General features: G+C 45.6%; 1 protein-coding gene and 1 pseudogene across 3 annotated transcripts in view; both read left to right on the top strand.

Moving 5' to 3' along the window:
- The window catches only part of WNT10B (Wnt family member 10B), a 124069-nt gene that overhangs the window by 87965 nt on the left and 12493 nt on the right, over positions 1–23611 (top strand). For all 3 annotated transcript variants that reach the window (XM_068267689.1, XM_068267688.1, XM_068267690.1), the window contains exons 3-4: positions 4249–4511; positions 19845–20221. In XM_068267689.1, coding sequence (XP_068123790.1) covers positions 4249–4511; positions 19845–20221 — 640 coding nt within the window. The remainder of the gene's footprint in view (positions 1–4248; positions 4512–19844; positions 20222–23611) is intronic.
- Positions 23106–23251, top strand: LOC137554806 (U2 spliceosomal RNA; annotated as a pseudogene).

Genomic DNA, 23611 nt, shown 5'->3' with positions numbered 1-23611 from the left:
GCATGCGCTGCTTCTTTTTCCTCTGTGAGACTGGCTGCAGTCAGAGCCACAAACAGGTGACAGGGAGCGTGAGTGGCCAGAGCATGCGCTGCTTCTTTGTCCTCTGTGCGACTGGCTGCAGTCATAGCCACAAACAGGTGACAGGGAGCGTGAGTGGCCAGAGCATGCGCTGCTTCTTTGTCCTCTGTGAGACTGGCTGCAGTCAGAGCCACAAACAGGTGACAGGGAGCGTGAGTGGCCAGAGCATGCGCTGCTTCTTTGTCCTCTGTGCGACTGGCTGCAGTCATAGCCACAAACAGGTGACAGGGAGCGTGAGTGGCCAGAGCATGCGCTGCTTCTTTGTCCTCTGTGAGACTGGCTGCAGTCAGAGCCACAAACAGGTGACAGGGAGCGTGAGTGGCCAGAGCATGCGCTGCTTCTTTGTCCTCTGTGCAACTGGCTGCAGTCATAGCCACATACAGGTGACAGGGAGCGTGAGTGGCCAGAGCATGCGCTGCTTCTTTGTCCTCTGTGAGACTGGCTGCAGTCAGAGCCACAAACAGGTGACAGGGAGCGTGAGTGGCCAGAGCATGCGCTGCTTCTTTGTCCTCTGTGAGACTGGCTGCAGTCAGAGCCACAAACAGGTGACAGGGAGCGTGAGTGGCCAGAGCATGCGCTGCTTCTTTGTCCTCTGTGCGACTGGCTGCAGTCATAGCCATAAACAGGTGACAGGACAGCTCAATGGAGAGAAACAGAGAACAGGTAAGTAGCAAACATCCTGTCAATACCCACTTTGGATGTTTGGTTGTAATTAGAGCGGACCTGAACTCAGAACTTCCTCTCTGCTTCAAAAGATACACAATAACATAATAACCTTTAAAAAACATTTCTTTGTTACAGCTGATACAAATCCTGCAATAAATCGGCAGTGTCTACTTCCTGCTTTCATGGAAGCAGACATATTAACATCCTGTGCTTTCAAATTAGCTTAGATGTTGTGGCAGTCAGGGGACACAGGAGAGATCAAATTACAACGTCAGATTAGACACAGATGAGGGGGAATTACACAGGCTCTCTAAAAAAAATACAAGGTAGATTTTTCTATGTTTCCTTCTGTCCTGTGCAAGAGTTCAGCTCCACTTTAAAGCATCTGAATGATATTTATTTATATTTGAAAAATCTATGTATCTCTTTTGAATGTTGAAAGTACATATGGTGGTGTACTCTAACATATTGACAGTATACAGGAACAAAGTCTTAAGAAGGCTTATTCACAGAAAGATTACTTTTTTTCTTTTAAGCCAATAAATGGTATCATCCTCATTCAAAACTCTCTGCTTTCGCTGTGGCTAAAATGGTACAATGCTTTACTGCTACAGGAAAGGAGAAGGATGCCAAACTATACAGACTAGCATAGAGGTAGTAACAGCTCAGGTGACAGTGACAGTTTAGCAATGAAAGTAAAGCAAACAGCATTTTTATTCCTCTCATAGATGATAGGAACAGAAAATGAGCCAGGAAAGAGTTAACTGAGACCACTGCTGGCTAGGAAGAAAAAAAAACCCTAAAGCCATAAATTTAAGTAGACTAGAGATAAGAAAGTGTAATTTACAGTTGCTGGGGTCAGTGTCACAACTGTAAAGGAGAAAGTGAAGAAATTAGCAGGGTTCACTGATGTCTTTGAATGCCTGCATTAAAACTCAGCGGAACTTAGTTCTATCTGCTTTGTAATGTAAATCCCTGGTATTTCTCACATCAACTTGTATGATCATGATAAGAGAAATTGATCATCAGATGAGGTGACAGCAGATGTTGATTGAGAGAGAGACTTGCCGGAATTGGGGAACTCTGGAATTCAGCTATTAGTGCAGAGCAGGGCGATGGCTGGCTGCGCTGCGGGACCAGAAGAGGTGATTAATTTTGACATATGACCTCTTCTCTCTCCAAGTCATGCCGCCCTTCTTATCTTATCTGATTTTATCGCCCTAGGCCGTGGCCTTTGAGGCCTTTCCAGAAATCCGGCCCTGGGTATAATGCTAGAGGACCTCTGTCGCAAAAATCTTAAAAGTTAAAATACATGTTACCATATACAAATAAGAAATATGTTTCTTCCGAAGTTAAATGAGCCATAAATTACTTTCTCCTATGCTGTCCTGTGCTGTCACTTACAGTAAGTAGTAGAAATCTGACATTACCGACAGATTTTGGACTAGCCCATCTTCTCATAGGGGGGAACATAGGTTTTTCTTTATTTTTAAAAACACTTAGTGAATGGCAGTTGCTCCGTACAACTGCCAATAAAATGTACGGTGAGCAGGGAGGCTGTCCAGCATCATTGTATAAATCTTTGTCAGGGAATGTCTTTATAAAGAATACAGGCCATGCTGAGAATCCCCCATGAAGAGATGGACTAACCCAAAACCTGTCGGAAATGTCAGATTTCTATTACCTACTCTAAGTGACACCAACAAAGGAGAAAATTCATGTATGGCTCAATTTACTCTGGAAGAAATGTACTTTTTATTTGTATGCGTTTTAAGATTTTCACGACAGTTTCTCAATGTCTGTATATTTTGTTGATACACTGTTTAACAAAGTGATCACGGGTTTTTATTTTAATGGATAATATTAAAATTTATAGTGACACTGAAGCGAAAAAAAAAACTACTTGTGATATAATGAATTGTATGTGTAGTACGGATAATTAATAGAACATTAGAAGCAAAGAAAATGCTTTTTTTTTTTTATAACATTGCATCATTCTGTCATATTTGCAATTACAAACCACACACTGTATTTTAAACTATGAAACAGAGCAGAGCTAATGATTGTTTGAACTTCCATGCAGTAAAATCTTATCTGAAGCTGTTTCTCACGGTTTCTTTTATGTTTAAGTGCTTCAGAAAACAGCACTGTAGCTGACACGCTTGGTTGGAGAAGCTCATTTGCATAGTTAACAACTGAAGTTTCTTAATTCTTCCTGTCCTGAAAGCAATATGAGGCTCATATATCTGCTCCTAATGTTCTATTTCTTAGCTGTATTACACATACAATTCATGATATCATAAGTTTATTTTCACATCAGTTATCCTTTAATAAGGTTCAAAATACTGAGGTCACATATTCGCTCAACTGACAGAAATGGATATGTGCACACTGCAAGTGATTCCGATTCAGATTCCGCTTTTTAATCAGTTTTTACATCCGATTCAGATTCCGATTTGCAGTTTGCTCCTATGCAAATCAGAATCTGAATCGGATGTAAAAACTGATTAAAAAGCGGAATCTGAATCGGAATCACTTGCAGTGTGCAAGAGGCCCGAAGGATTGCCACAATAAAACCCTATATAGCTTCTAGGCCCTTTCTCTTGGAGAGTGATACCTATGTATGTGTTGTATTACTCTGTAAAGTACTGCAGAAAAGTCAGTGCTATATAAACATATAACAGTAATCACCAAAACTATCATCGCCTTTATGATCATGAGCTAGCAATAGAATGAAACACATAAGCCAGTTGTCTGCATCTGGTTGCTAAGGGTATTGGACTTTTATCTTTAATCACACCATTTCTATGTAATATAAGGGACTGACTAAAGTATCCATTCAATATATTCACCCGGTTTATCCTTTTAATACATAGATTTGGTAAGATTGCATGAAAAAAGATTGGATCATTAGTGGTCACTATTAGCTATGTCAGATCTGACAGGCTTTCGACTAGTCTATCTCCTTATGGGTAATACTCAATACTCTTTTTTACTTTCAAAAAGCATCCAATAAATGGCAGTTGCTCAGCCCCACTGCTGAAATAGTGTGCAAGGGATTAGGGAGGCTGGTAGGAATCCTTGTATAGATCCTTTCTAGGGATTCCTTTTGTAGATAAAGGAAATGCTGCACTGAGCGTCCCCTATGAGAAGATGGACTAGTCAAAAACCTGTCAGATCTGTCAGATTTTTACTGCCTACTGTAAGCGACAACGGCATAGCAGAAAAGTAATTTATACTGAATATTATGATGGGAGAAATGTACTTCTTATAAGTATGTGTACACTAGTATTTTGGATGTACAAATGTTAGCAATAGTGGTCATTTAAGGACTACCTACCTATCCTCCTTGTTTAGGGAATTAGAGTAGCCTAAGGTGAGCTTTTTATATAATTACACTTATTTTCACATGGTTTTCATAGTCGCTGGAGATAAAACAAATGCCACTGAAATGTTTCCAGGTTGTGTTCCTTAATGTTCATTCCTCTCTCTTCTCCTTTTCAGAGTTCTGTGCAACGATATCTTGGGACTGAAGCTACCCAATGACCCCATACTGACCCCCAATACTGTCTGTTTGACATTGCCTGGCCTAAGTAAGCGTCAGATGGGCCTGTGTGTGAGGAACCCGGATGTGACAGCTTCAGCCATCCAGGGCATCCAGATTGCCATCCACGAATGTCAGCACCAGTTAAAAGGACAGCGTTGGAATTGCTCCACTTTGGAGACTGGAGGGAAGGTCCCACAAGACAGTGTCATCCTGAAAAGAGGTACAGTCATATCCACCATTACAGGCAGCACAAAATATTCTTTAATAAAACATAGGAAGTGTAGCGTCATGGTAAGGTGTTTTACATTGTCACCTTGGGCTCTTTCCTTCTGTGTCATAGCTTTTACTTGTGTATGCAGGTTTGTCATTTTTCACACTCCAGTTATTGGACAGCCCTGTATATGGTCAATTCACACCACTTATTAGCTGCTTAGAATATGTACAGGTAAAACTCAAAAAATTTGAATATTATGCAATTCAATTTCAGCAATTCAACTTAAAAGGTGAAATGTTCTACTACAGTAAAAATACAATTTTACCATTACTAGCACAGGAGGAGCACTGGCCGTTAACTCATTAGCATGGTAGCGTGCGTTACTATAGCAATGCGTGTTACTAGCTCAGAGGGTGCACTGGGTGTTATCCCATTAGCAGGGTAGCGTGCGTTACTATAGCAATGCATGTTACTAGCTCAGGGGGTGCACTGGGTGTTATCCCATTAGCAGGGTAGCGTGCGTTACTATAGCAATGCATGTTACTAGCTCAGTGGGTGCACTGGGTGTTATCCCATTAGCAGGGTAGCGTACGTTACTATAGCAATGCGTGTTACTAGCTCAGTGGGTGCACTGGGTGTTATCCCATTAGCAGGGTAGCGTACGTTACTATAGCAATGCGTGTTACTAGCTCCGGGGGTGCACTGGGTGTTATCCCATTAGCAGGGTAGCGTGCGTTACTATAGCAATGCATGTTACTAGCTCAGTGGGTGCACTGGGCGTTATCCCATTAGTAGGGTAGTGTGCGTTACTATAGCAATGCGTGTTACTAGCTCAGAGGGTGACCTGGGCGTTATCCCATTAGCAGTGTAGCATACGTTACTATAGCAATGCGTGTTACTAGCCCCCCCTCCCCCACGCTCACACCTCTTGTACGCTGTGGCTATCCTTTGTATGAGATTAGCATCATGGTCCTATCAGTGAACCACTGAACACTTTATACCGGTGTATTGCACTATAGCAATCTTCTGGAGATTCTTCAGAACCTAAATATCAAAATAATCACAGAAATTTTCGTAGTAAATGTTGACAGCTTGCATCTGTAAACTTGCCAAAAATGAGGCACCTGAGGCTACTACCATCATGTCTTCCTGCAGCTCTAGCCACCAGCTCACAGCAGGTGTGAAGTATGTCAAGTATGCAACAATAGCAGAGACCGCATACACATCCCTAACACGTTATCTGCGCTGCAAACCACATGCACATACATAGTGACAGAAACATTTGCCTGAGACACTGTAAGATAAAGCAATATATTTTGCAACAATTATCTTTTCATAGTATGTTCTAAAAAAATGTTATTCCCTGAGGATTTTATACCTACGCTGACATAAGGCAACGGGGAAAATGTCTGCTGCTAATCCAAAAGGTAAAATATTAGTAACGATTACCAGTATTTTACAATGACCTAACGGAACCCTCCCCTGATACAAGCCTTTCTCTACCCATCCCTAACTCCATCCAACTCCCAGCCACAATCTCCACCAATATTAACCCCTAAACCTAACCCTCCTCTCATATGAGCCTTACTCTACCCTTGCCTAATTCCAACCCCCCCCCCCCCCCCCCTGACCACAATCTCCACCAATATTAATCCCTAAACCTAACCCACCCCCTGTATGAGCCCCCCTTTACCCATCCCTAAATCCAACCACCCCCCTGACCACAATAGAACATAAGTAGCAAAGAAAAGAGTCTCATTTTAATTTCAGTTATATAATTTTTTTTATAACATTGCATCATTCTGTCATATTTGCAGTTTAGGAACCACACTCTATATTTTAACCATTTCAGCCGCCCAGATGTGATCCTCACGTCCAGGCGGCTGCTCTGCTGCGGTGCCGCGCTTCGGCGCGCTCCCCTGCGCGATCGCGGGTGCGCCCCCGTGCCCCTGTGCTGTCCCCCGGTAGCCCTGGGATCAGTGAACGGGAACATGGTTCCCGATCACCGATCCGTGTCCCCAGCAGAAAAAAACGAAGCGCTCTTACTAGAGGCTTCAGTCTTTCTGCAAATAACTGTAACGGTCAGACGACCGTACTGTCACGGCTGGCACCGGTTCCTGCCCTGCAGAGTTGCAGAGAGACAGGCGGAAGGTCTAATGCAAGCCGGGTCGTTATCAGAATCAGATGGCAGACAGGGACAAGATCAAGAATGGTCGAATACAAGCCGGGTCAAACACTGGTGTCAGATGACTGAAGTACAAAGGGACAAAACAGAGAGTGGTCTAACTACAAGCCGGGTCATTCACAGGTATCAGATCAGGGAGCAATGACTGGAACTGAGTCGCAGCAGCCAGGAACTCAGGCTAACCTAGCCAAAAGCAATGCTGGGACTCAGAAACCTAACATAGACTTATCACAATAGCAAAGTCTGGAGTAAGCTCACACTAGCCTATATGTGGCAAAATACACGCTATAACAGGCGTGCGGCCGCGTTCCGGAAACGCTTATAAGCTTACCGCATGCGTCACTTCCGCCGCGTCAGACGCGTACGTTCCGACGCGTCACTTCCGGTACGCCTGCCGCCTGCTTGCATAGGCTGAACGCGTACGTCCCATGCGTCCTTTGGAACGCACGCCTCCGCCCGCAGCCGCAGACTGAGCCGGCGTGGAACGCAAGCCGGAAGAGCCCGACTCGTCGCAGGCACGGGGATCAGGTTGTATCGTTACACTACCCCCCCCCTGAGGAGTGTCCTCCGGGCACTCTACCCCTGGTTTATTGGGGAAATTCGTATGAAATTCCTGTACCAGCTCTTGAGCATGCACCTGTCTTGCCGGAATCCAGCATCTCTCCTCCGGTCCGTATCCCTTCCAGTCAATCAGATACTGCAAAGAGTTCCTAACCCTTCTTGAGTCCAGAATTTTCTCCACCTCGTATTCTGTCTCACCTAATACTGACACGGGAGGTGGTGGGGACGTGGAGGTCTGAGACTCTTTAGCTGGTTTCAGTAGAGATACGTGAAAGGAATTTCCAACTCTGAGGGAGTCGGGTAACTTAACCTTGTAGGCCACTTCATTCAACCTTCTAATGATAGGGAATGGTCCGATAAATCGGGGACCTAACTTGGGCGTAGGCTGTCGCAACGGGATGTTTCTGGTGGATACCCAAACAAGATCCCCCGGAGACAAGTCCGGTTCCCGTGACCGACGCTTGTCAAAAGAACGTTTCTGTTTGTCTACTGCCTTACTTAGGTTCGCCCGAACCTGTTTCCAAATTTCCGTCATATGGGTTACCCAATTCTCGACGGCGGGTAGATTCGACGGGGTCCCTGAGAGTGGAGAAAATTTTGGATTCAGTCCAGTAACTACCTGAAATGGAGACATGCCCGCAGAAGAACTCACCTGGTTGTTCAGAGCGAATTCTGCGAATGGGAGGTACGCCGCCCATTCCTCCTGGTTGCTGGCTACATAGCATCGCAAGTATTGCTCTATTGATTGATTTATTCTCTCGGTCTGGCCATTGGTCTCAGGGTGGAACCCTGATGAGAAGGACAAGGTAACTCCCAGCCGGGAGCAAAAGGCCTGCCAGAACCGAGAGACAAACTGGACTCCCCTGTCGGAGACAATCCTTTCCGGTACCCCATGGAGTCTGAACACATGTGAAATAAAAAGCTCAGCCAGTTCTTTTGCCGAAGGTAGTTTAATCAAAGGAACAAGATGTGCCATTTTGCTAAATCGGTCCACAGTGACCCAAATAACCGTATACCCTTTGGAGGCAGGAAGGTCTACAATAAAGTCCATGGATATGTCTGTCCAGGGCTTAGATGGGATAGGTAAGGACCGTAGCAGCCCGCTGGGCGCAGTCCGGGATACTTTACTGCGGGCACAAGTGGAACACTCTTTCACAAATGCTTTGGAATCTTGATTCAACGATGGCCACCACACCCAACGCGACAGCAGCTCCCTTGTCTTGTTTTCTCCCGGATGACCTGCTGCTTTATCCTCATGGAAATGCTGTAAGACCTTGAGCCTCCACTGGGGGGGAACGTATAACCGCCCGGCAGGTTTTCCCGAAGGAGCATCACCTTGATAGGGAGAAAGAATATCCATTAAGTCTGTGTCAGGCACTGAGGTGGACATAGTTGCAATAATACATTGCGCGGGCACTATCGGTTCGGGGTTTTGGGTTTCGTTGGAACTGGGTCTAAACGCCCGTGACAAGGCGTCTGCCTTCACATTCTTAGGGCCTGGCTTGTATGTGATGGTGAAATAGAACCGAGAGAAAAAGAGCGCCCACCGAGCCTGTCTAGGAGTCAATCTCTTGGCGGACTTGATATACTCCAGATTCTTGTGATCTGTGTATACGGTGATAGGATGAGTCGCCCCCTCTAGCCATTGTCTCCATTCCTCGAAAGCCCACTTAATTCCCAATAGCTCCCTGTTCCCGATATCGTAGTTCCGCTCCGCCTGGGAGAACCTCTTGGACAGGTAGGCACAGGGATGTAATTTTTCTGGGCTTCCTGAATACTGAGAGAGGACCGCTCCTACCCCAATCTCAGAGGCATCCACCTCCACAATGAAAGGACGAGTGACGTCGGGGTGCGTGAGAATGGGTGCGGAGCAGAAAGCCTCCTTTAGGGTCTTGAATGCTAGTTGGGCTTGGGATGACCACTGACTGGGATCGGCTCCTATCTTAGTCAGATTGGTCAAGGGCGCCACCTTTAATGAATATCCCTGGATAAACCGCCTATAGTAGTTGGCAAATCCCAAGAATCTCTGAAGAGCCTTGAGATTGCCGGGTTGTGGCCAGTTGAGGACCGCGGACACTTTTGCTGCGTCCATGGTCAGCCCAGAATCCGATACCACGTACCCCAAAAATGGTACCTGGTTGGTTTCAAAGATACATTTTTCGAGCTTGGCGTACAAGCGGTTTTCTCTCAGTTTCTGCAGCACCTGACGGACCTGGTGCCTATGTTCTGTGAGGGTTGGGGAGTAGATGAGAATATCATCTAGATAGACAATGACGAACTTCCCAAGGAAGTCTCGAAAGATGTCGTTGACGAACTCCTGGAAGACTGCGGGGGCATTACAGAGCCCGAAAGGCATACCAAATACTCATAATGCCCGTCGTGAGTATTAAACGCAGTCTTCCATTCGTCCCCCTGCCGCATACGAATGAGGTTGTACGCCCCTCTTAGGTCTAACTTAGTGAACACTCGAGCCCCGGCCACCTGTCCAAATAGATCCTCGATCAACGGAAGCGGATAGCGGTTCTTTATAGTGATGGTGTTCAGCCCCCTATAATTAATACAGGGTCTGAGCCCACCATCCTTTTTTTCTACAAAAAAGAATCCCGCCCCTGCCGGAGAGCTGGAAGGCCGGATGAACCCTTTCTCCAGGTTTTCTTGGATATATTCCCGCATCGCCGAGCGCTCGGGGCCCGATAAGCTATACAAATGACCCCGGGGGGGCATGGTTCCTGGCAACAGATCTATCGGGCAGTCGTAGGGGCGGTGTGGCGGTAGCTTCTCTGCTGCCTGGGGAGAGAAAACGTCAGCAAATTCCCTGTAGGGCCATGGAATCTGGGACGGCGTTACTTGGGTGCTGAGGAGAGGTAATGTTCGCAGACAATTCTGGTAACAGGATCCCGACCATTTAACCAGTTGCCCTGTACGCCAATCCAACACTGGATTGTGTTGTTTCAGCCACGGCAAACCAAGTACCAACGGTGTGGATGGCATGTTCAGAAGGAAGAAGGTTATCTTCTCTGAATGCAGAGCCCCGATTTTCAGGTGCAACTCCGGAGTTCTTGCCACCGGAGTGGCTAACTCTAATGGGGAGTCATCGATGGCGGTGACCTGTAGCGGACTTTGGAGAGGCAACGAGGGAATATTTAACCGAGCGGCTACGGATATATCCAGAAAATTCCCTGCAGCACCGCTGTCAATAAAAGCCTGCCCTGTTATCCCCCTTTCCTTCCAATCCAGACTGAAAGGTACTAAAAAACGTTGACTTTTGAGAGGAATTACCTGCCCGCCCGGATGAACTTCCTCCAATTCATCTAGGTGCTGGCGTTTCCCGACTTCTTCTCGGGGCAAGCGCGGACCATGTGACCGGCACCCCCACAGTACAGGCATAGTCCCTGGGATCGTCTGCGTGTCTTCTCCGCAGCTGACAACTTAGATGCCCCAATCTGCATGGGCTCTTCGGTGGGAGTAGGTGGACTGAGCAGGCCCGCCACCATGGGTGCAACACTCCCTGTTCCTGACCGCTCTGAGCGTCTCTGGCGTATCCGGCGGTCCACCCTGATGGCAAGGGTGATTGCCTCATCCAGCGTCTCCGCTGGAGGGTAATTGACCAAATGGTCCTTAACTGGTTCTGAAAGGCCGAAATTGAACTGATCCACCAGTGCTGGATCATTCCATCTGGAGGCCACGGACCAACGCCTGAACTCAGACGCGTATACCTCAGCCGTGTTTTTCCCTTGCTTTAGGGCCCTGATCTTGTGTGAAGCGGTGGTGGTAATATCGGGGTCTGAGTACAGCACCCCCATGGCTTGGAAGAATTCCTCCACTGAGGTGAGAGCAGGATGCCCCTGAGGAAGGCTATAGGCCCAGGCCTGTGGGTCTCCCTGAAGCAGCGAGATTACCAAGGCCACCCTCTGTGTTTCTGTCCCCGTGGCTTGCGGCCTGACAAAGAAATACATCATGCAAGAGTTCATGAAGTTGCTAAACGTGCCACGATCTCCTGAGAACTTCTCAGGGAGTGGAAGTTTGGGTTCTGCAACAAGTGCTACAGGTGCTGCAGGTGCTATCGGTGGAATAGGTGGTGGGACTGCTTGGGCCGCCGGAGCCACCGGGGGTTCAGCAGCATCATCCGGCTCATCTCCCAGAGGAATGGCCGCAGCCGCAGCCTGTGCCAATGGAGTCACCATATCAGCGAGGCCCTGGACCATCGCGGCCAGCTGATCAATCTGCCTTTGCAAATCCTCCATGTAAATGTGTCTATCCCCAAGGGGGTATTAAATATACCAATATTAACCCCTAAACCTAACCCTCCTCTCATATGAGCCTTACTCTACCCTTGCCTAATTCCAACCCCCCCCCCCTGACCACAATCTCCACCAATATTAATCCCTAAACCTAACCCACCCCCCGTATGAGCCCCCCTTTACCCATCCCTAAATCCAACCACCCCCCTGACCACAATAGAACATAAGTAGCAAAGAAAAGAGTCTCATTTTAATTTCAGTTATATAATTTTTTTTTATAACATTGCATCATTCTGTCATATTTGCAGTTTAGGAACCACACTCTATATTTTAACCATTTCAGCCGCCCAGATGTGATCCTCACGTCCAGGCGGCTGCTCTGCTGCGGTGCCGCGCTTCGGCGCGCTCCCCTGCGCGATCGCGGGTGCGCCCCCGTGCCCCCGTGCTGTCCCCCGGTAGCCCTGGGATCAGTGAACGGGAACATGGTTCCCGATCACCGATCCGTGTCCCCAGCAGAAAAAAACGAAGTGCTCTTACTAGAGGCTTCAGTCTTTCTGCAAATAACTGTAACGGTCAGACGACCGTACTGTCACGGCTGGCACCGGTTCCTGCCCTGCAGAGTTGCAGAGAGACAGGCGGAAGGTCTAATGCAAGCCGGGTCGTTATCAGAATCAGATGGCAGACAGGGACAAGATCAAGAATGGTCGAATACAAGCCGGGTCAAACACTGGTGTCAGATGACTGAAGTACAAAGGGACAAAACAGAGAGTGGTCTAACTACAAGCCGGGTCATTCACAGGTATCAGATCAGGGAGCAATGACTGGAACTGAGTCGCAGCAGCCAGGAACTCAGGCTAACCTAGCCAAAAGCAATGCTGGGACTCAGAAACCTAACATAGACTTATCACAATAGCAAAGTCTGGAGTAAGCTCACACTAGCCTATATGCGGCAAAATACACGCTATAACAGGCGTGCGGCCGCGTTCCGGAAACGCTTATAAGCTTACCGCATGCGTCACTTCCGCCGCGTCAGACGCGTACGTTCCGACGCGTCACTTCCGGTACGCCTGCCGCCTGCTTGCATAGGCTGAACGCGTACGTCCCATGCGTCCTTTGGAACGCACGCCTCCGCCCGCAGCCGCAGACTGAACCGGCGTGGAACGCAAGCCGGAAGAGCCCGACTCGTCGCAGGCACGGGGATCAGGTTGTATCGTTACAATAACATTTTCCACATCCTCCTTGTGCTTCCGGTCATCGAGAAGCACAAGGAGAAAAAAAATAAACTCAAGGTGGCCATCTTGTGGCCAAATAGTAAAACTACATCTGCATATTTTTTACATTACAATTTACACATATAATAACATTAAAAATTAACTGTTTATTTCCCACACCAAAATATTACCCAAATAAAATTTTAATGGAAATAAAAAATTACAATAAAAAAAAAAACATAAATAGTTACCTAAGGGTCTGAACTTTTTAAATATGCATTTGAAGGGGGTATACTAGGAACATTTTTTAAATTATAAGCTTGTAAATAGTGATGGACGCAAAACAGAAAAAATGCACCTTTATTTCCAAATAAAATATTGGCGCCATACATTGTGGTAGGGACAAAATTTAAATGGTGTCATACCTGAGACAAACGGGCAAATAAAATACATAGGTTTTAATTAGGGTAACATGGATTATTTTAAAGCTATAATGGCCGAAATCTGAGAAATAATGAATTTAAATTTTTTTCTTATTAATCCTGTTAAAATGCATTTATAAAAAAATAATTCTTAGCAAAATGTACCACCCAAAGAAAGCCTAATTAGTGGCAGAAAAAACAAGATATAGATTCATAAATTGTGTTAAGAAGTTATAAAGTTATTAGCGAATGAATGGGAGGTGAAAATTGCTGCAAAGATGCATAAGGTGAAAAGTCCCCGCAGGCTGAAATGGTTAAGCTATAAAATAAAGCAGAAACAAAGTCCCCCTTTTAACTTTCCTGCAGTAAAACCTTATCTCAAGCGGTCTCTCAATGTTTATTAGCTGTTTAAGAGCTTCAGAAAAAGGACTATATTTGACCCAGTGGGTCAAATAGCTCAGAAAAGCTCTTTTGCGTAGCTGTGACAAACAAAGTTTTTAACTCTTCCTGTACTGGAAAAAATATGGTGCTCTTTTCTTTGCTACTAATGTTCTAAATTTCTTAGCTGTACTATACCCCATTATCTCGTAAGTTTATTTTCACTTCAGGTTTGCTTTAAGACGAATGTAAAAAAAACTGCAAGAAAGATGGAACAACTGAAAGGAGCAGCCAATGTGGTTTTCAGCTATTAACTGAAGAAAGCATTTTCATTGGTTGCTCTGAGAACTTTTTGTTCCATTTTTTGGCTTTTTTCTTGGTAAATCCCTTCTCATGGTAGCTATATTTAATATGTTTCTGTTGTGTAATAAATCAGTATGCCATGCCAGCAGCTAATCCCATAGCAGCGATCTTTGTCTGCTGCTGTTAATAGGTGAATTCTGGGTGGCTGTCTTGAGGTAACCATATTCCGTATTGGAGGGCACAGTGGTTCTGAAAGTGTAAAGAAACTTCCCAACATGAAACATAACGTTATGCTTGTTCCTTTGGTTTGGCGCCAGACCTTTCCATCATCACAAGCAGCCTAAAAGCATATTGAACCATGGCCAATGAGGACAGAGCTGGGAAGGCAAAGTGTAGAAAGCAGAATAGTAGCTCATTTTCACAGCTGTTTCGGCTGGGAAATTCCCAAGTACAAGTAGCAACTTCATAAAGTATGGAGCTCTGGCTCCCGGTATTGCAGTCTTGGGAGAGCTGCTGCTTTTAGTATAAAAAAGGAAAACAAATCCCTTTAGCTCTTTCCCAAGACCACTCCAGCGAAAAAAATAAGTTAAAATCTGCCAGAATTGACAAGTTTTAGACTAGTCCATCTCTTCATGGGGGATTCTTTGGGTTTTCTTTGTTTTCAAAAGGATTTCTTGAATGGCAGTGTAACTGCCAATCAGTAAGCCAGCCAATCAGTAATCAGCCAGCCTCTCTACTCACTTGCACAGTATTTTGCTAGTTAAACTGTCGTTCTGAGGATGTTTTTGAAAACAAAGAAAATCCCCCATGAGGAGATGGAGTAGTCCAAAACCTGTTGGATTCTGTCAGATTTTGACTGCTTACTGTTTTTGCTGGAATGGTCCTTTAATGTGGAATATTCTCTACAGTATAACATGATATCACTAGCAACCTGTTAACACATTCTGGCTAGCAACAGAGAGAGATTCATTCATTGTAATGTCACCATATAGTGGGTACTCCTTGTTAGTAATGGGTCATTAATCTGGAGAGTCACCAAGAACGGCATGGCATTTTCAAACAGCCACATGCAGGATTTCATACAGCGACAGTCATTTTCCAGAAGAAGTCTGAATCTGCTGGCTGTGAGGTTATGTAGCAGATTGCCTTGTCTTGGGAAATGAAAAGTGTATCGACTGGCACTAATCTAAACCTATAGAAGCAGACTGTGGTGGAATAAGCACTGGCATTAGGCTACTATTTACCTGGAATACTGGCTCTGAACATAGCAGTACATTGGGTACCAGACAATGAATTGGGAGTATTAAGGTGGCCATTCACTCATGGATGGCTGCCAAATTTGGCCAATAGAAAGATCCTTGTCCATCTGGAGCAACTGACCTATACAATCGATTTAGACCAAAAATTGATCAGATGGGCAGCAGCTTCGATTTGTAACTGATTCAATGAAAGTGATCGAATTGGCCGGATAGCAATGGGAAAAATCAATACGTGTATGGCCACCTTTAGTCAAAGTGAATGGTTTGGGTTACCACAAAGGAACAATGGGCAAGCACCAACAACCAAATAAATAACTACATAGGTCCTGAGTGTGCAGAAAGGATCACAATTAGTATACCAAGAAGAAGAAGAACAAGAAGATCCTATAAATGACCTTGATTTTAAGTGTTTTTATGCATAACATTTTTTTTTGTATAAATAAAGATCGTTCTACTTCTATACTGAATCCTTTGTGAGTGGTGCGGTCATTTATAGGATCTTCTTGTGTTACTTCTTGTTGAATGGTTTTGTAACGATTGTGGAATTATTTCCGTGGTCAGCGCACAAGATGCGCGCCGACACTGCGGAAATCCTCCACAAACGTCTGAACGACAGAACCCAGCTGCGGTGCAATGCACCTGTAGAGGGGAATTCCCGCCGGCACATGGAGCTGTGGAGAGCAGAGGAACAACCCCTCTGTACTGCCACAGATGCCAGATAGGAATTGTACGAGGGGAAGCAATACAGGGCAAGATAGCCCCTAGTGAAAGAGAGTGAGCACAGAGACAGAATGTATGTATGCCCACCAATCTAGTCGCCACCTGGCGACGGTGAACACACAACAGTGAAGACCAAGTGGGAACGCAATCGCAAGAGATGGCGATTGCTAACAGCGACACAAGACTGAATAAGCACAGAGATAGAATGTATGTATGTCCACCAATCTAGTCGCCACCTGGCGACGGTGAACACACAACAGCGGAAACCAAGTGGGAAAGCAATCGCAAGAGATGGCGATTGCTAACAGCTACACAAGACTGAATAAACACAGTGATAGAAGGTATGTATGTCCACCAATCTAGTCGCCACCTGGCGACGGTGAACACACAACAGCGGAAACCAAGTGGGTACGCAGTCGCAAGAGTGGCGATTGCCAACAGTGACACAAGACCGAGTAAGACAAGAGCACAAGTGTAACAAGAAAGACACAGCAAACAACAATGATCAGAACACCAAGGAAAATAACAAACGCACTCGCTAAGCGTGGTCGCCGCATGAAAAGCGCAACAGCGACAAAGCACGCTAATGGCGCGGTCTCCACACAAAAAGCGCAACAGAGACAAAACACGCCAACCCTAACTAACCAATGTAACACGAAAATGAATAGAGAACGCGAACGCTTGCTAAACGGTTACCTCACCGAGCCTACAGCAAGCGTTCGTTCCAGACAAGACAGACAGAAGGAGTAACTAGTAGCAACCGCAGCTCTGGCCTACACTCCCAGACAGAGTACAGAAGAAACCACCGCCACTACCGCTAGGGCGGATGCGATCCAGATAGACAGACAGATGGAGCAACCAGTAGCAACCGCTGCTCTGGCTTGCACCCCTAAGACAGAGTACAGAAGGAACCACCGTCACTACCGCTAGGGCGAATGCGATACTAACAGACAGAACGATTTCCTGTCGACTGCCGCTGGCGACAAGACAATCGCAACAGATAGACAGTACAAGGCAATACAGATAATACAACCTGACTAAGCTAGAAGGAATACTAGTGCAGTCCCAAGGAATGACTCTAAGATAATCTTAGCAAACAATTAGCAAAGGCTGAGACTCCAGGTAAGCAAGCAGGAACAAACCATCATGACCAGCAGGGAATTATGGGAGGAAATGGCATTTATTCTGCAAGCCATCAAAGGAAGCAGCTAAGCAATTTTCATGACAAGTGGATGCAAATTCCTCACCAGCAGAGCAACTCTGAAACTTGCAGAGTGAGGACAGGTCTCTTTTCCAGAGACCTGCAGCACTCAGAGCTAAAAAATGGTCAAACAACTGTCTGCCTGTGCAGACAGCAGCGCAGATCATTACAGGTTTGGGTTAGGTGCTGATTAGGTGAGATAAGGATACAGGATAAGGTAGCAGTATGTTACCTATGATGTTAGGGTCAAATGGTTCTGATTAGGCATGTTACAGGGGTTAACATTAAATGAGAGGTTAGAATTAGGCATCAAAAAAGGGTTACCATTAAGGGGGAGTTTGGGGTTAGGAGTCAGGAAAGGGATTTTCATTAAAATAACCTTGTAGTGGATCACTGTTCCCCTATCTGGAAGTAAGGCTGCATAACATGTAGCATACTACCTCAGCAAAACTGACTACGGTCACAAACAGGGGACCACTGAGTCCTGGCAAGTGCTAGTAAGATATTATTATTATTATTATTATTTATTGTATTTATAAAGCGCCAACATATTACGCAGCGCTGGACAATAAATATATACAATGATACAAGGATGACATACATAAGGTTATACACATAGAACAAAGTTGTACATACAAATTGTACAAAATACATGATCATGCAATATGGGCTGGTTAGGTAGGCCCAGTAATACAAGTACAGGCTGTCATAGGACAGGAGCACATGATCCTGTAGATTACACTAGGGAGTGAAGGACCCTGCCAGAGGCTTACAATCTAAAGGGAGGGGTGGAAACACTAGGGGGGGCTGTTAAATATTCCTTAGAGAGTTACTGTGTGGTAGGAGGTGGGTAGGCCATCATAAAGAGGTGGGTTTTGAGGGCTTGTTTGAATATGTTGAAAGAGGGAGCAAGTCTGATGGGTGGTGGAAGGGCATTCCAGAGGGTGGGGGCAGCTCTTGAGAAATCCTGCAGGCGGGCATGGGAGTGTGAAATGCGCGGGGTGGTGAGGCGAAGGTCGTTGGAGGAACGGAGGGGGCGACCTGGTGTATACTTGTGAACAAGCTCCGAGATGTAGGTAGGGCAAGATATGGATTGGAATCAACCAGTCAGGACTATTTATCTCTATACCCCCCCCCCCTCCCCCTTTCTTTTTCCCAATTTCCCGACAAGATATCTGCTTGACCTCAGTACTGGTGCAGAGACCAGATGATGATGTCACTAGTGGGCCAGGAAGGGTGTGGCTGGGGAGGAAGGGACATGGTGGACATAGTTCAGCCAAATACCAGCGCTCATTGAGGCTCTAGAGAGCCTTTTAAGTGAGAACATTCCGTGCTGCAGTGGTAGTTAGGCTATATAGTGTAAAGCATTTCTGTCAGATGAAGTGGTAGTGGTAATAATGTGGTGATCCTAATAGCAAATATAGATGATAAGAGAAGATTTGCAATGTACAAAAGTAGGACTTTTCTGAGTATTTTCAGAAGACATTTTTAGATGAACTGCAATATTTCCATGAAGGTTTAATAGTAACGGGAGAGGATGTTTATGTCCCACTGGACCTGGATTGGATTTGTCAGTGGGGAGATAATAGTGAACACCTCCTAGGCTCCCAGAGGGTCCTAAATCCTAACAAAAGAGTAAGCATACTCCTCTGTACTTTATTCATATATTGAGTCACTTCTGTTGCTTTTGTGCTTCCTTTATAAGCACTTTAGCCTGAGTAATAGACTATGATGAGCACCCTAGCAGTCATGAAGTACTCTCTTCCTTCAGGGGCAAACCCAGGATTTTTTTTTGGGGGGGGGGGGAGGGGATTCCTGAAAGGGGGGGGGATTCCTGAAAGGTCTCCCTCAGCCACACACAATACAGTGTAATAATATCGAAGGACCTCATGCTCGGTACACATAATGGAATTTCCTGTCCGACCGACAATGGGATCGATCAGGAGCAGTGTGGATACAGATAATAATGAGGACAGCTGACATTGGTAATGAAGGGGAAAGTGAAGCATTCACCTAGCAGGGCACAGGGCTGTGCTCATACCTGGCTCTGGTTGGTTCCCCAGAGCTGCTCCATGCTCTGTACACATGTTGCTGCTCCATCCAAAGTCAGCTGTAGCAGGGAAAGAAAGGGACAGTGCTGTGAGCTGCAGGATACCTGCAGATATACTGGTGTCTCAACTTGTGCCTGTCCCCAGACACTGCACCGTCCCCCCTTCCGCCGTGGTTGCCTATGTCCTTCCAGTCTTATGGTGAGAAAGGTTTAAGTTTGGTGCATAATATTATGTCTGAGAAAGTTACTGTTCACTCAAGCACTTAACCAATTAAAGTATCCCATGCAAGACTTGTTTCCATTCTTTTGAACCCCTCCTCTTCCAGTCTTTAATGAGTGACATCAGGGCAGGATCATCCACAAGACAATCTAGGAAAATGCCTGGGGCCTAGTGAGCATTAAGGGGGCCAGGTGTAACCTGCTCTGACCCCTTTTCCACCTTAGCTTACCAAAAAGACTATTGGAGGAAGCCAAACCTTGCCTTAGGAACCATTTCGTCTTAACCCTTCTCTGAGTGACAGCTCTGTGGAGTGTTACAAAGCCTGTTTGCTCCCATTCTAAAATAGAATGTTAATAGAAATTTAGGTTTAGAGTAAATATTCTAACACTGCTTAACATGCATTCAACAATTTTCCAGTGAATACATATGAAGCACAAATCCCTTTAAGGGTAAATGTCATTACGTATTATTTACTGTGATCTTGAAGAATTAAGTCATTCTAATTGATCAGTAAGGTATATATTGCTAGTTGATGGATTTTACTTTGCTGTAGCCAGCTCTGATTTTTTTTTGTTTTCTCTCCACCAGGTTTTCGGGAGAGCGCCTTTGCCTATTCTTTGCTGGCAGCAGGAGTCATGCATTCGGTAGCCACAGCCTGTAGTCTGGGCAAGCTTCAGGGCTGTGGTTGTGAGTGGAAACGCCGGGGAACTGAAGAGAAGATCCGACTGAAGCTAAACCAGTTGCAACTCCAAGCTTTATCTAAAGTGAGAGGTCTCCCAAGGGACTTGACTCCTCTGATGAGGGAGACCCCAGAGCCCAGTCCTCAGGACACATGGGAGTGGGGAGGTTGCAAGCATGAGCTGGAATTTGGAGAGAAATTCTCCAAAGATTTTCTGGACTCCAGGGAGTCACCAAGAGACATTCAAGCAAGAATGAGAATCCACAATAACCGAGTGGGGAGGCAGGTACTGGATGATGATACATTTACGGAAAACAGTGAATATAACATTTTGTCTTCTGGTGGTGAAAGCTGATGGCGATATGAATATGTGTAATGGAATGTCTACAACATGCAAATTACACACAGTATTTCCCTTTTTAACTCAATGTTTTCCATATTTAGCAGTGACCTTCTGAGCTTGCAAGGGATCTCTGATGGATATGTTTGCGGAGAAAGAAAATAACCATTATACCTCACGAGTAATCAGTAAAGAAGGGAACCAGTGTAGATCCCAAGTAATCAATAAAGAAGGGAACCAATATAGGTCCAGAGTAATCAGTAAAAAAGGGAAACAATATAGGTCTAGAGTCATCAGTAATCAACGCAACCAATGTAGGTACAGACTAACAGTAACCAAGAAAATCACTTTAAGTTCAGGTTAATTAGCAAAGAATAAAAACAATTACCTATACAAATACCTATATCACACAAGAAGGGAACAAGTCTAGGTCCAATGTAATTGGTAAAGATTGGAACCACTTCAGATCAGGAGTAATCAGTGACCATGGGAACCAGTGTAGGTCCAGATTACCAGTACAGGTCCAGAGTAATCAGAAAAGAAGGGAATCAGAGCAGATCTAGAATAATCAATCAGTTTTTATGTTGGTCTTGTATTAACCTCACTGTCCAGTATCCAAGACCAGAAAATTGGGCAGTTATTAAGTCAATGAGCTTTTTTATGGGAAGCTGAAGTGAGAGGGATATGGAGGCTCACATATTTATTTTCTTTTAACCTCTTGAGGGCAGCGGTCTTAAACCCCCTTAGTGACCAGGCCATTTTTTTACAAAATAGGCCACTGCAGCTTTAAGGCCTCGCTGCAGGGCCGCACAGCTCAGCACACAAGTGATTCCTCCCCCTTTTCTGACCACGAACAGAGCTCTCTGTTGGTGGGCTATGATCGCTCCCAGAATGTTTGTTTATTTATTTTTTATAAATATTTGTGTCTTTATTTTTTAAATAAAATTACATATTTTCTTTTTAATTTTGTATCCCTCCCTACCCCCGCCATCCAATCAGGGTGATCAGCTGTCATAGGATTCAGCCTATGACAGCGGATCATTTCCCTGCCTACAGAAGGGACAGCGCTGCCTTAGATCACAGCGCTGTACAGTGTTATTACATGGCGGCTTCACCGTCTTACAGTCCCTAGCGGCAGACTGATGACGGAACTCCGCTCCGTCATTCAAGCAGGGATGCGCGCATGATCCCCTGCAATCTCCATTTCCAGCCGTTCATGCCAATCGGCGTGGAGTGGTCCTGAGGCACCACGCTGCTCACGTCAATCGGCGTGGTGCAGTCGTTAGGCGGTTAAACAATGAACATTGCCTGGCTATTCTGCTGTTCCTCTGCCTCTAAAACTTTGTTAGCCATAAACCCTGAACAAGTATGCAGATCAGATGTTCTAAATTAAAAAATACCCAGCCAGGTTGTGCAGTAGCGCAAGCGCTGGGCTGGCGGCACGTGTCCTTGATTGCACTCCCGCCCATGGAAGCATGACCAAGAACACACGCCGCCATCCCAGCACTTACACAGTAGTGTGACCTGGCCAGGACTTACTGGGGCTATAGCAACAGAATGGAGAGGAACAGACATGAACAGGGGAAGCAGTGAGCATGAGGATACACATACATGCCTGGAGCCTGGATTTTTAAAAAGGAGTTGCCTCAAGTATACTTTAAGTCTGGCTAGATTAGATATATGCTTGCTTTGTGTACATGATTCAGACACTACTAATGCCAGGAAGATCAGCAAGACTGCCAGGCAACTGGTATTGTTTAAAAGGAAACAAATATGGCAGCCTGCATATCCCTCTCACTTCAGGTTCCTTTTAATACATTCTGGAAACCATTTAGTAGAGTAGAGTTGATCAGTAGCTTGAATCTTTCCAGCCATTCATCTGCATCTTTATGTCTGATGGATAAAGCGGTTATGGAATTGTGGGATGGGATATGTGCCTAGGCGATGCAATCATTCTGTTAAAACACAGGCCTATGTGTATTATCTACATCAGAATTTTTCAAAATAATTGTTGCTTCATTCACACTGTTGCTTATCTGTGCATGTTAATGCCATTGTACTTAACTCAGCAGTGATGCTAAAAATAATATATTCAGGACAGCCACTCTGCATGCAATTGTTTTGGTCAAATTTGTATAGAACATACGAAAGTGTGCTACCAACAGCTGTTATTACTGCAACTAAACTGCATTAGAGGCCACAGGTCTTCACTTGAGATGGTCAATGGGATCCAATAAGTCTGGCTTGATGTAGCAGATGTAATGCATGTTATATACAGCTGGGAATTGGGCCAATTCAAATCAACAGGAAGTGTATCCGGCTTCCTTCCTAAGCTCTAATCAAATAAAAGCAGAGAGACTACACATAGGGCCTGATTCACAAAGCGGTGCAAAGTGTTTGCACGCCTGTGAAAAGCCCTTTATCACGCCTAAACTTAGTTTAGGCGTGATAAAATGAAACTCGTGCGAAATTCCGCGCGCAAAGTTTTGCGCGCGCAATCGCCCGGTGCAGTTCGCGCGATGTGCCCATTAAACCCTATGGGCGCTGCGCGCGGAATTGCGCGATTGCGCGCGCAAAACTTTGCGCGCGGGACTTTGCGCGCGATAAAGAGCAAAAGCGGTGCTAACTCAGCAGTGCACGGCTTATCACGCCTAAAGTCTTTTAGGCGTGATAACTGAGTTATCACCGCTTTGTGAATCAAGCCCATAGTATAATCATCCACAAGGAAACCTAGGTAGGTGCCTGGGGCCTAGTGGATGTTAGAGGCCCAAAAGCCACTTTTATGTTACCACTCTTTCACCTCAACTTACCTAAAACATAAAGATGAGTGATAGCTTCTCAGCCTTTTGGGTAAGATCAAGTGTAGTATCTGTTCTTATCAGTTTCAGGGATGTATGTTACTGAGACCCCAGCGTGGTGAAACGGGGGCTTTCCTTGAACGAGTGATCAAGGGGGAGTCTGGCCCTCAGATCCTCTAGTAGAGATGTCCGTTCTCGTTCATAAATTCCCAGATTCTGACTGAATGGATCTACCATGATTGAAGCTGAAGGGCTGAGTGGCTTTGCTGAGGTGTACTGCCCCTGGATTAGCGAACCAAGAGTATCCAAAAGTCCCAGGGCCTGGGAAACCCCTTGGATGAGTAGGATACTAAGGTCTGTACTATCTGTATGCTTAGCCTAAGAACGCAGCTCTCCGGCCTTTTGGCTAGGGAGAGCACAGAATTTTTATAACTCTGGCCACAAGGTCGGGACCAGCTTGCTGGCACTGGGGACTCCGGTACCCGACTAGAGGCCCCCTCTGAGGGGAGGCCGACCCTGGCCAGTGGGAAACCACTTG

The sequence above is a fragment of the Hyperolius riggenbachi genome, chromosome 2 (assembly GCF_040937935.1).
Source record: "Hyperolius riggenbachi isolate aHypRig1 chromosome 2, aHypRig1.pri, whole genome shotgun sequence".
Taxonomy (NCBI): Eukaryota; Metazoa; Chordata; class Amphibia; order Anura; family Hyperoliidae; genus Hyperolius; species Hyperolius riggenbachi.
This window is presented reverse-complemented; position numbering and strand designations above follow the sequence as displayed.